The 13,241-nt window shown below is 34.8% G+C and overlaps 1 protein-coding gene across 1 annotated transcript in view; it reads left to right on the forward strand.

Annotated features, from left to right (window-relative positions):
• The window catches only part of LOC106873161 (enoyl-CoA delta isomerase 2), a 37,546-nt gene that overhangs the window by 4,959 nt on the left and 19,346 nt on the right, over window positions 1–13,241 (forward strand). Inside the window, exons 2-4 of the mRNA XM_014920387.2 lie at window positions 10,063–10,213; window positions 10,837–10,935; window positions 11,875–12,054. Coding sequence (XP_014775873.1) covers window positions 10,063–10,213; window positions 10,837–10,935; window positions 11,875–12,054 — 430 coding nt within the window. The remainder of the gene's footprint in view (window positions 1–10,062; window positions 10,214–10,836; window positions 10,936–11,874; window positions 12,055–13,241) is intronic.

Consider the following 13,241-nt stretch of genomic DNA (forward strand, 5'->3'; position numbering starts at 1 on the left):
CCCTGCTTCTCACATGGACAACTGTATGTTGGCTGCTCAAGAGTGGGCAGCAACAAAAAAACTATTTGTATATGCTCCACAAGGGAAAACAAGGAACATAGTTTACAATGAGGTGTTATAATCACAACAGCAAGAAAGTATGTACATGATCACCTTCTTTTACGAAACTTCATTGACTTTCATATATTTATATTGATGTACATATATATACGTGTGTCTGGGTGCGTGTGTGTATATACATCTCTATATATAAAGATGATGCGTAGTCTAGACGGCGTTTTTAGATTTCATTATTCTCTTTAACCCGGGCAACGCTGGGTATTTCTGCTAGTCAATAATAATGCTTTGGTGATAAGCATTTTAAATGAATGAAGGACATTTTTGATTTAGTGTTCAATCACTGTCATTAACTGCAAATCAAAGTACTTTTATTATTAACAATTACAGAAGTTATTGTTCCCAAATATCAATCATATTTTCCATGTTCACTTAACATCATACTCATGTTTCATTGCCTTCGCTGAAATTCTTTATGTTAGCTGTTGAAAGTTCTTCAGATGTACTATCCACCCTAGTTATTCTTCACATGAGACCAAAAGGAGTCAACTCAATATTTTGTGTGTGTATGTGATGGTTAGTAGAATTGAAGAAATTTCATTAGCAGTTCACAACGTAGCTATCAACTGCATGTTGTAATAATTCTATTCCTTCATTTGAATGCCAGTTGTCAAAGCTTATTGTTTTTTAAGCAATTTATTTCCAGTAATAATTCCTCAGCTATATTTTCCATTAGATGGTGGCCTTCTCTCCATTACCTACTTCCCATGGCACTACATTGATTTATCTATTTCCTCTATCAGACATTCATCAGCATCTGGATTAATACCCTTGATAACAATCACATTGCTCTGAGCCCATTGACAAAACACATCCCTCATGAATTTGCATCAATCTGTAATTAATCTGTCCAATTTTTGTTTAATTTGCATACTGACAGCAATGCCTCCTGGTGCCAAGCTCTATCAACTCAAGTTGGTAGCCTTTCCTTTCAATAAACATTGGTGGAATAGAGAAGGTAGACTTTCATGGGTGACACTTTAGCGTGTGGTATACCTGGCCATTTACACTTTAGTTTCCCCTCTTTGTTAGCCCCCTGTGCGTAATAAATAATCAACTTTAGTGTGCAATCTAACCCAAAACTTGAACCCTAACCCTTACACTAATTCTAAACCTCATTTTAAACCCTAACCCTATTCCTAACCCAGATCAGGTCATTTCACAGTATAGACTATAGATATTGTGATAAACTGCATGCTAAAGTTGCACTTTTTCATGTATGGTCAACTACTAGTTTTTAAAAAGTCTTTACCAGACCTGCATATGCACAGTCAACATTGACTGACAAAAGCTCCTATAGTTAATTAGCTAGCTATTTACAAAATTTTGCTTATAATATTATGTTGCAGATTAACAAATCCATCCAAAAGTGAGATAGGTATTATTGTAAGATTATCTTTAGAATTAAACAACTAATTTATCATTATGGTACAACATCACTTCTGTTATTAATTGGTTGAATGATATTAGCAATACACAATTATATGAGTTACCCTATTTGATATTAATTTTTATCCAGCAGTACCCAGATATTTGCTTCAAAGAGATAACTTTTTGCCCTCAATTACATTTCAACAAGAGATTTTGGCATCATTAATTGCATAATCATCGCTTCGCTTCACTTTATGTCCTCGCTTGATGAGACTGAGGTCATCTCAGGTTAGTGGTCCAAGAGATGTCATCATGCATTGAGCCGACTCGGTCCACCAGTGCTCTCCATTGCTGGCAGTCCTGTGCCAGCACCTCTGCATCGTCCATGGTGACGTTGAGCATCTGGAGATCTTCCTCAATCATGTCCAGCCATCAGGTGCAGGGCCTGCTACATGGCCTCTTCCAGCCCACAACTGCTACATTGAATGAGAGTAAAGCCCTGGTAGGATGATCTAGCTTGAGACAGAGGACATGTCCATACCAGTGCATGTTACAAAGTGGAAGGCTTTGGGCTGATGCATGTGTGCATGCAGTTCTTTGTTCTCTGGTGATGTATAATCATACATATGAAAGAAAAAATAAACTTTACTTGTTTTTGATAATGTACTATAGGTGAAAAAAAATTGTTAATTCTTTTGATGTAGTGATAGGTAACCTGAGTCCCGAAATTGCCAGTTTATCAGACCATTATATTTTACATTGGTTAAACAATAAGGCCTGTAATTTAAAAAAATAATCTGCCTGGCTTGATGAGTCTTCTCAAGCATGACATTTTGCCAAAGGTCTCATTCATTTGTCATTGCCTCTGGGAGGCCCAATACTCGAAAGGTGCTTTTTATGTACCACCGGCATTGACCATTTTGCCTCCATGAGGCCCAACGCTCAAAAGGTGCTTTTTACATGCTACTAGCATGGGTGCCAGTTACATCAGCATCAGCCACTATTACGATTTCACTTGAATGACATCACCTCTGTGAGGCTCAACATTCAAAGATCATGCTTCACCACTATGTCCCATGTCTTTCTGGGTTTACTTCTATCACAGGTTCCCTCCTCAGTTAGAGATCAACACTTCTTTACACAGCTGTCCTCAACCATACACATCACATGACCATACCAGCGAGGTTGTCTCTCTTGCACACTACATTTAATGTCTCTTATGCCCAACTTTTCTCTCAAGACGCTTACATTCTGTCATACTTGCGCACTGACATTGCACATCCAGCAAAGCATGTTAGCTTCATTTCTTTCAAGCCTATGCATGTCCACAGCAGTCACAGCCCATGTTTCACTGCCATGTAGCATGGCAGTTCACACACAGGCATCATACAGTCTGCCTTTCATTCTGAGGGAGAGGCCCTTAGTTACCAACAGAAGTAGGAGCTCTCTGAACTTTGCTCAGTCTATTCTTTTTGTGCTACTAACTTGGTCACCTACATAACAGAAGCTATCAACTACTTCTAGGCATCCCCACTAGCAGTTGATGGAGTCTATTTTCTGTACACATACATACAATCATTAAATCAAACCCTAACACTTTAACTTTGCCAAAGAAATGGCCCAGTACACTACAAAAGGAGGGATCCCTGACCAGATATTAGTGAAACTTCTAAATATTCAGATATTTTTTATTCTTATGGCAAAAACTTTAAGGAGGAATGAAAAAAAAGAAGGAAAAGGGATTGAGTCAGTGGATAAGGAGACAAGTATCCCATAATTTAGCATCCGGAGGAAAAATTTCCAAAATGTAAAATAAAGTTTCTGACTTATTCATGCAGGTGGAGATGTACAGAAATGTACATAGATACCATGAAGACATGCACATTTCTAAATGCCTGTCTTTCTTTAAAGGCATTCATTCCACTCATGAAACAATAACTATCACATTTACTATAATTTTAGGTTGACCCAAGTGTCCTGGGTATGACTTTAAACTGCATCCAGTAGTGGGTCCCTAGTTTGGAAGATTCTAGGTTTTGAGGAGTGTGGAACCACTTCTTTGCCACTACTGATCCCAGGTCTACTCTGAATCAGACCATTACCACCTTTCAGAGACCCAGCTATATGTTAGCATGTTCTTGAAACTGCAAGCACAAACCCTCACTGCCTTGTGAGTACCTTGGAAAAGACTAGGGGAGGCAACCTCAACAACAAAACAAGGGTTGATGCTCTCTTTGGCACTCTTCCAGTAACTCTTAGGGAGGTGGAGCTCTCCAGCCCTATAAAGTAATTCACTTAGAGAAGGCCACTCCAATTTAAAACCAACAACTTGGTGGTCATCACAGCCATCTTAGCCAACTGAACTACTGTAGTCAGACCTCTAAATCAAAAATGCAGGATCAGATTGTGTTGACTGACTCTCACTTTAATCCTTTCACATTCAGATTACTCTATCAAATGTAATCCTTATTTATTCACATTGTTTTGAATTAATCACACATTATCTTGCAGCTTTGAAATTTCGATGAGGTGATTGTATATTTCTACAATGACATAGTAGGATAAGTGAGAGAGGTTGGATCTGGTCAGTTTCAGCATAAAACAGGTAGAATAATTCGGCCGGATATGGCTGGTTTAAATGCTAAAGGGTTAAAATTAAGCACAGGTGGAAGAAAAGCTCTGCAGTGTGAAGGATCAGTTTACATAGCAACTTGTAGAGTATGTCTTAGGAAAATGTGCTGATTGTACCAGTAAGTCAAAGGTCAAACTTAGTCACACACAGTGTAACACTGATTTTACTTTGAAGATTATATTAAGAGCACACAGGCCCGTGGACTGTTGATCCATTTACTGATAATTCAGTGAGCAGAGAGTTCAAATGAATAATTGACAATTAAAACAAACAGAGACTCACTTACTTTATGTAGTGTAATATTTTGTTTGGTTTCAAAGCCAAGTATTTATGCTCTTTAGATTATCACTTACCTTTATCTTTTACTAGTTTTGGTCATTCAACAGCAGCCATACAGAATTTTTAGCTGAATGAATTGATTTCAGTATTTATTTATCTATTTTTTTAAGCCTGGTACTTATTCTATTAGTCTCTTTTACTGAACTTCTAAGTTATGGAGACATAGACACAACACAGGTTGTCTAGTAGTGGTGGGAGACATCCTCAGACACAAACACACACACATATATATATTCAAACTTAGACTCAGATGCCTTTACTGGGGATCAATTCAACAGGATAAAGAATGGCTATAAGAGGGATCAAGTTGAGCAGATATAGAAGCAATTATGCAGCTAAACAAATCAGATATATATTAAATATGTTATATTCAATGTATCTGATTTGTTTATCTGCATAATTGCCTCTATATCTGCTCAACTCGATCCCTCTTATAGCCATTCTTTATCCCATGGAATTGATCTCCTGTAAAGACATTGTAGTCTAAGTTTGAATCATTTGAGCACTACTGTCTTCTATACAGAGAATCTCTAGATCTCATCTAATGGCATGACAGACTGTTGAAGCATGTTCAAGTAAACAGGACCAGTCACAGTAGCTTCAAAAAAGAATGGTCCAATTAATCCTCTTGATGTAATGCCACATCACACTAACTCATGATAAATTAACTTCATGTTCCACCATAACATGCAGATTTTCATGCCCCCAGTATGAACAACTGTGTAGCCTCATCACTCTACACAGCTTTAATTGGAAAGCATGGATCTTCTAAGCGTTTTCCCAAGTGTCACTTGCACTATTCTTTTCATCTACCAGGATCATCTTCACTGATAGCATGAACTAATGTTGGGATATAACTTTTACAGGGGTAGTGCTTCAAAATGTGATGGACAGATGTTTTTGAAATTCCTGTCATAACTTGCTTGCCACACAGATCTTCTCGGACTTCTGTGAAAACTTTACAATCCCCTTTCATGCTCTCTGGTGCTAGTTGATGTCCATGGTCTTCCTGAATGCTTCCTGTGTTAATCCTGTACAATTTCATCAGATTCAAATTTATTCTTGATTTGATAGATGATTATCTGCGTAGGTGGATCTGATTGAAACCCTCTTCTGTACTGTGTTTAGGTTTCAAATGTGCTTTCATACTTCCAGTAGCATTTCAAGATGATGTTATTATTAATTCTGATGGGTGAAATCTGAAAAGAAACAAAGAAGATTTGGGTTATCTGCTGTAGAAGTGTGTTTAAATTTTTTTTGGACAATGTGTGTATAAACTTGTCACCTCTTACAAATCAAATTTGCTGAATATAAATTCCATTTTTATTGCTGACTTTGTACTTGTATGTTAATATACTACCGTTTGCTCTTATCTAATTGACCTTTCCTATTTTATGACTAAGTGGGTGTTCTGCTTTAATTGAATTCAAGAATCTTATAATCACAAGCCTTCCAATAGTGGCCATTGCATCTTTTATTCAGACATAGTATTCTTTGGATTGCATTATTCAGTGAGTCTTATTATTATTAAGAAAGTGGAGTTTAATCTCAGGGTGAGTTTGCTGATATTTCTAACTGGTTAATTAATGACCTAGTTGTTATTATTTGGGATTGATCAGTAAAACCTTATCTTTTCCTCTGTATATGTGGATGTGTGTAATTGTGGTATGTTACTCACTATGTATGTTTTCTTTATAAAAACATTTGTAATTTTTTTCTTATCTGATCAACATGTCCCATATTATGACTTCCTTATTCCTTCACTAAATAAATTGTATAGTTGCAACTCTAAAATGTCGCTTTTGAGATACACACATTTTAAAGTTTGGTGTGGAAGTAATTTTTTTTTCTGTTTAATCTTCTCACAATGCAAAACTGTTCAAATATATTTGTACATTAGTTAGAGGTTCAATCATTATAATCATCTATTTTCCATGCTGGCATGGGTTGGATGCCAATGTCTCAGAGGACTGCACCAAGCTCCTATGTTTGCTTTGCCATGGTTTCTATGGCTGGGTGCTCTTTCTAATACTAACCATATCACAGAGGAAAACGGGTGCTTTTTGCATGGCATCAGCATAGGAGAGGTCACCTAGTAACTTGCGAGACAAGACCTCTCATATGATATTAATGAATTATAAATGGAGAATATTAAAATTTGGGTATGTTTAAGTAGGCTTAATTAGATAAAGTATGAATATATATTTAGTTTAATATAAAAAAGGCAACGATTTCAATATATATAAAAAGTATGTCCCTGGTTTCTATGGCTTGCACATCTACCATCAACTGTTCCTAGAAATTATGATAGCTGTTTGATATTGCAAGTTTTTGGTTAAGGATCATGAACTTTTTCTACATAACCTTCGAAATACCAACCAATCATTGTGTAGTTGTTTTGAAACTATTAATCTTTTCCATATTTTGATGCCTTGTTTTCTCTGGTTCTATCTAAAACAGACTCATTTGCCAAGTTACTTTCTGTTGTGTATTTTACAACTTTTAACTTTGAGAGATTGATTTGTCTCTTGGTCTCTTCTTTATAGTGTCTTGAGGTGTGATATCAAAAATTAGGATTTGATCCATTTCAACTACTTCGTATTTTTTTTCCTTTTTGGAGCACTACAAATGATGGTGTACACACTTTTGGAATGAAAAATTCAACATTTTATATTGTCATTCTCATTCTGACTGTGGCTTGATTAAAAGAAAAAAAGAAAAGAGAACATGATTGGTCTCACTTGGCTTCAAACATTAGAGAGCAAGTCATGTTGTTTTTAATTTTGATGTTACAAATTTCTAACTTCTCCATCACTTCTAAATCTTTGTGCTATTGCGACTGATAAAGTATATATGTTACATCTATTATAATTCTAAAATATCTAAATATAATTGTTGACCTTTTAATTCAAGCAGATAACCTTTTAGATAGTGAGTGTGTATCAACTATATGGTTAAGAAGTGCTTTGCAATGATGTAATTCTGGGATAAATGGAGTAACTTTATATCAAAGAGTGGAATGTACAATTTCTCGTAATTCTGATTGCTTCATTGTCTCAGTAGACAAAATGAAAAGGGCGTTGCCCCAGAGGATGGCAAGGGAGAGAAATTATTTAGAAGCAAGTGGATTTTTTTTTGGTTTTTTTTGGAAAGTTGTCCCTTGAAGCCCCAACCCTAACTGAGAAAGGAAAAGTTTTTGTTTTCGTCTAATTGAGATTCTGACTAAAAGAAGAAAAAAAAAATTGTGAAAATTTCCGGTTTTTTTTTGTATATTTTGCCTTCCACTTTTTATTCTCCGTGAGGAATGGGAGTTCGAAGGATAGCTATTTCCAAACTCCGCTGATAATTATTGTGTGGTATCTTGGACAAGTGTCCTCTATCATTGCTTTGGGTTAACCCAAGCTTTGAGGATGAAATGGAGATGGCCAGAATTGAGTGAAAGCCTGTCAGATGAACTGTATTAATTTTTGGATGGCTGACTTTACCCATTGTTCAGTTTAACTCCTCAACCAAGCCCTTGAGTGCTTTTAACTGAATTCATTGTGTTGTAAGCATTCGGACCAAGTCTCTGGAATGAGGAGAACATATAAGATACAGTCCTTTCCTTTCTTTCCTCCTACAACTCTTGGAGTTTCTAGCAAAATGGTCATGGGTGCTACAACTTACTCCTTTGACTAAGTCATTAATAATATACTTTTTGTATACAAAGCACCTAACTTAAATTTACATATTTTAGTTCACTCAACTGTTGGAATAGATACAAGATCTTTTAAAATGGTTTCCCTTCTCAGGGGCACACATATCTCTCATCCACTCAACATCATAAGACTGGGCTAAGGCTTCAGGACAGTTTCCAGACTCCTGGAAACATATTTTAAAGCTCTTATATGCTTAACTCTACTGGATCCAGAGAACATGTAGAGCATTAGCCATAATGCCTTGTGCTATTTAGTTAATGTGTTCAAATCTCACTTGCATCAGCTTTACTGTTCATCCTTCTGAGGTCTATAAAATAAATACCATTCTGTCTATGAGTGCTGGGTGAATGCAAATGATTATAAGTTTTGGAGGTGATGATCCAACAAGACCACAACTCAGTGATTGAAAGCTATAGAACTGGTTTCAAGTGAATTTATTTTTCTTTGGTGCAGAAGCTCATTTAAAACTTGAGTTATTGCTATTGACAGACTGAGTTGGGTCTGTTTGAACAGGGCACTTTGATTCTATAATACTATTTCTGTTATACATTTATGTTCTGTGAGTGAGTTTCAGCAATTTTGAAGTACATTTGCCTACTTGTTCTAGTTTGCCTGATATAAAAAAACCCCCCACAAAAACAAAAAAGCAAAAGACACAGGTAGGAGATTGTCTATCTATAAAAATAGTTCTCTTGCCAAAAGGCATCCTACCATTATAAGTAAACAAAAATGCATGTTGATGGGGTGGGGTAGGGGAGGTTACTTCTACATAATTACATTATTTGGGAGGTCTCAAGGAAACATCACTGGTTTAGGTAAAAGAATGGTTTTTATTAGCTACATTTTGAGTAGCTGGTATCAATGTCTTGAATGAAAGGCATATAAAATAAAAAGAATGGGACATTCAATATTTTTGTGAAATCACTTAAAGTAGTACATATTTTCTAATAATGCATGACACAACTAAATCTTTTATAAACTTTCTGGTAAATACATGTTAGTAGAATAGCCAAAGCTGCTTCTCAAACAGTATGACTCCTTGTTAAGGTCAGAAAATTTTGCTTAGAACATTTTATGACTCTCTACAAAGATGCAAATGTTACTCAGATTAGGGTAATGCTCAAATATAAAGATCAGGGTAACTACTCACTCAAACATGTTATATTGCTGCAAAAAACAGTTATCGTGCTGCAGCTAATGGTGTGTTGTGTCCTCTTTTGGTCTCTGCTATAGATACTACATGTTTTTGTTGTCCTCTTGAGCTAACAAGCTATTTAACATCTTTGGCTGAATCTATTTGATGCACCTGCTTAGCCTCAGTTTAATATCTTTACAATATCTTGCTGGCCAAATCCCATTCTAAACCCTTTTCTCAGTTCTTTCTTCCTATAACTTCAGGAACATAGTTTTAGGATGAAAGAAAATGCCTCTACATTCCTTCCAGACACCAACTTAGAGAAAATCAACTGCATCATTCTCACATAATCTGGAAAGGTTTTTAAAATTTATGTGCTCTGCTATTATTCCTTGGATTAACCCGTTCGTTACCAAACCGGCTGAAACTGGCTCTGGCTCTATAGTACAAATGTCTTGTTTTCATAAGTTTTGAATTAAAATCTTCCACCAAACCTTAGTCACAATTTATGTTCCTAACACTAGCTGAATGATAACTAAGTTATTTTACTAAATTCTTTGTTATATTTAAAGAAATTGAAAGAAACACAGAGCATCTCAAAAGAAATATAGTAACGAAAGGGTTAAGTAATAAAAACATTATCATAAAATGATTTATTAATCTTTTAAAACACTTTACACATATTTTGCCTATTTTTTCTATAATATATCTATTTCATGTATTTCTATGCCTTTATTAATAAAATCTATTTTCCTTTTAATTATTTTAAGGTCCCATATACAGCACCGAAAATTTCATACCAATTTACTTGCAATGGCTTCTCATGATGCACAATTCAAATCTGCTAAAGAGAAATTAGGAACATTAAAAGAAGACCCTGGTAACATGGCTAAATTACAGTTATATGCTTTGTTTAAGCAGGCAAGTAATATTTCAGTAATAATAGTAAATTTCAGACATAAACATTTTATCAGTATAGTTTATTGACGAAGGTATTACATTCTGGATATAGAAGGTACTGAAATAAGGCTCATTCTTACCTTTTATCTAATAGGCATTTCTGTTTTATTGATTTGTTAAGATAGTCAATATTTATTTCTCTCTTGCAGTATCTTCATATTCTAACAGAGGAGGTTAAACTGCTGAACAAATTATGGCAATCTATGGATATTATTGCTAGGAATGTGTCTAGTCAAAAAGATAACACTCTATAATATGACTTCAGTGAGTTAAGTATTCTGTCTGATTAAAAAACTGAAGTTAGTCATATCCATTAATTGAATAAGTTGACTAAGAAATTTTAAGTTCCTTGTTTTCTTTTGATTAGGAGCACTTCAAAAGTACTCTTTAATTGAAGGACATAATATTGAGTAGTTCAAACTAGCATTGCTGAAGTCGTCATTCTTTTCTATCTGAAGGTGTCATCATGTTTTGGAATGATCCCAAAATGACTGTTATGTTGTATTTGTCTATGTTTGGGTAGAACATTTGGGAATTTGTACAGTTGTTGTTGATCTATCTTTAATTTTCATGTCATTTTACAGGCTTCAATAGGAGACTGTAATGCAAAGAAACCTAGTATGGTCGATTTTGTTGGGAAAGCCAAGTATGATGCATGGAATAAGTTGAAAGGCATGTCACACGTATGTATTTATAAAGCAACAAAATATTAAATTCAATGCATGTTGTTACAGTTACAGCCACAATTTATTATTTTGAATCAGTTGTGTTTTCTCTTTTAATTGCAGGATTGATGAAGAAGACAAAGATCTTTAAAATCTTCAGTAAACTGATTTTCATTAAGGATGCTGATTTTGTTAAAGTGATTTTGTTAAATGTTTTATTTACTTTTTATTTGTAGAGTAAATAGAACTTAGGGCAAAATACCTTTTGGTGTTTGTTCTAGCTCTCTGTACTTTGAACTCGAATCCTGCCAAGATCAACTTTGTCTTTCATACTTTTGAGATCAATGGAATTGAGTACCAGTTAAACGTAGTTGATTGATGTAATTGTTACATCATCAAGCAAGATGTTTTGTATTAATTCTAGTTCTCAGCATTCTGTGTTCTTAAGCAATAGGCTTACCTGGTTTAACTACCTGGCCCTTTAGTGCTTTTAACAGAGTTCCCTCTGTTGCAAACATTAGGTTCAATACTACTGCGTGACATTTTTGGTCAATCCAACTGCTGAGAGTGAAATTGGAAGAGATGGAAACTATATAGAAAATCATCAGATGGGCTCTATCTGTAATTAAAAGGGCCAGCTTTGTCACACACTGTGTTATGCTGATTCTGCCTGAAGATTATGTTTGTGAAATACTCTGCCACTCATGCATCCATACAATGTGGAGGTAGTTCAGTTGATCAAGCAACTAGGAAATAGATACTCTCCTTGTTGTTGAAACTAATGAAGGAGTCATTTATATATGTGTGTGTTTGTGTTATGCGGCCACAGTTCATTTACTATGATATACAAGAGCTGAAAAGAAACAGTTTTATAGAATTTTGATAAATCTTCAATGTTATTGTGCTGAATGATACAAACTTTTCCATTGTTAAATTCTTCATTTTCTTCTGTTTTAGGATGAAGCTCAGCTTAATTACATTAAAACTGTAAATGAATTAGTTGCAGCTGAAGCTCCAGCTAAAACAGAACATTCTGGTTCCACTGGCAATTACAAATTTCTCATCGTTGAATGTAAAGATTCTATTTTCAAAATAACTTTTAACCGACCAAATAAAAGGAATGCAATTACAATAGATGTGAGTACATTCCAAATTTGATTTATATCTCGTTTTGATAGTTATATACATAATGATTTCTTGTATCTGCTTCCAAAGATGAGATTGTATAATGTTTATGCCTCTTTCAAGTGCTCTGCAATAAAAGTGAAATGGTTGCAGCTGGGAATGGAAACAGGTTGTAAACTCAGCTCACTAGGTGTTAAGTTTCTCTTCTACATCAGCTTCATGTTTGAAGAACTATAATTGATGGACTCTAGCCAAGTTGATGTCAGTAGATTAGCCAAAGAATTAGCAATTTGTATTCTGTCATAGGTAATGCATTCTCTTCTTGGTAGTGACATTTAATTCTTAATGATCCAACCCATTTAACTGCAAATGCTCACCATGCTTATGTTGCTTAGCAACACTGGCCATTTCACATTTTCATGCAGATGTAGTTGTATTTAAGACTACATTATTTATGTGTTATTTCCCTTTATAAGATAGTAGAGTGTTACTTGGTGAAGATTTGCTTGCTATTTCTAGCAAGGCAAATGATCATGTAGAGATTCTCTTGTTGGCTTAACATTCCTTAAGTACTCAATGCTATATGTAGTTTTGAATATTAATAAAAGAAACGAAAATTTATTACTACTTTTACATATTATTCCTTTGTTAATATTTATTTTAAATATTGGGTATATTAGAAGAATTGGTATTTAAATTTAAGTAAAATTAGTTTATAAAAAATACTAATTAATGTGTATTATGTTAGCATGCAGTTAAAAGTTCATACCCTTTTATTTTATGTCTTGAATAGTTCTTCACTGTCCATGTTCTCCTAGTCTCTCCATGGCTGTGTTTTAGCTTTCATGACTACTTCTACAATGCTGTTCTGACACCATTATTATCTTAAGTTTTAAGTCTGTGAGCTGGCAGAATTGTAGCATGCCAGGCAAAATGCTTAGCAGTATTTCATCCGTCTTTACATTCTGAATTCAAATTTTTCCGAGGTAGACTTAGCCTTCCATCTTTTCGGGATCAATAAAATAAGTACCAGCTGAGTACTGGGGTCGATGTAATTCACTTACCTGCTCTTCCAAATTTCAGGCCTTGTGCCTTTAGTAGAAAGGATTATTATCTTATGTTTTGTTAAAATCTTGCTCCAGCCACAGATATATATGTATCATACATGTATATATATATATATATATATATATATATAT

Source organism: Octopus bimaculoides, chromosome 1, assembly GCF_001194135.2.
Source record: "Octopus bimaculoides isolate UCB-OBI-ISO-001 chromosome 1, ASM119413v2, whole genome shotgun sequence".
Taxonomy (NCBI): Eukaryota; Metazoa; Mollusca; class Cephalopoda; order Octopoda; family Octopodidae; genus Octopus; species Octopus bimaculoides.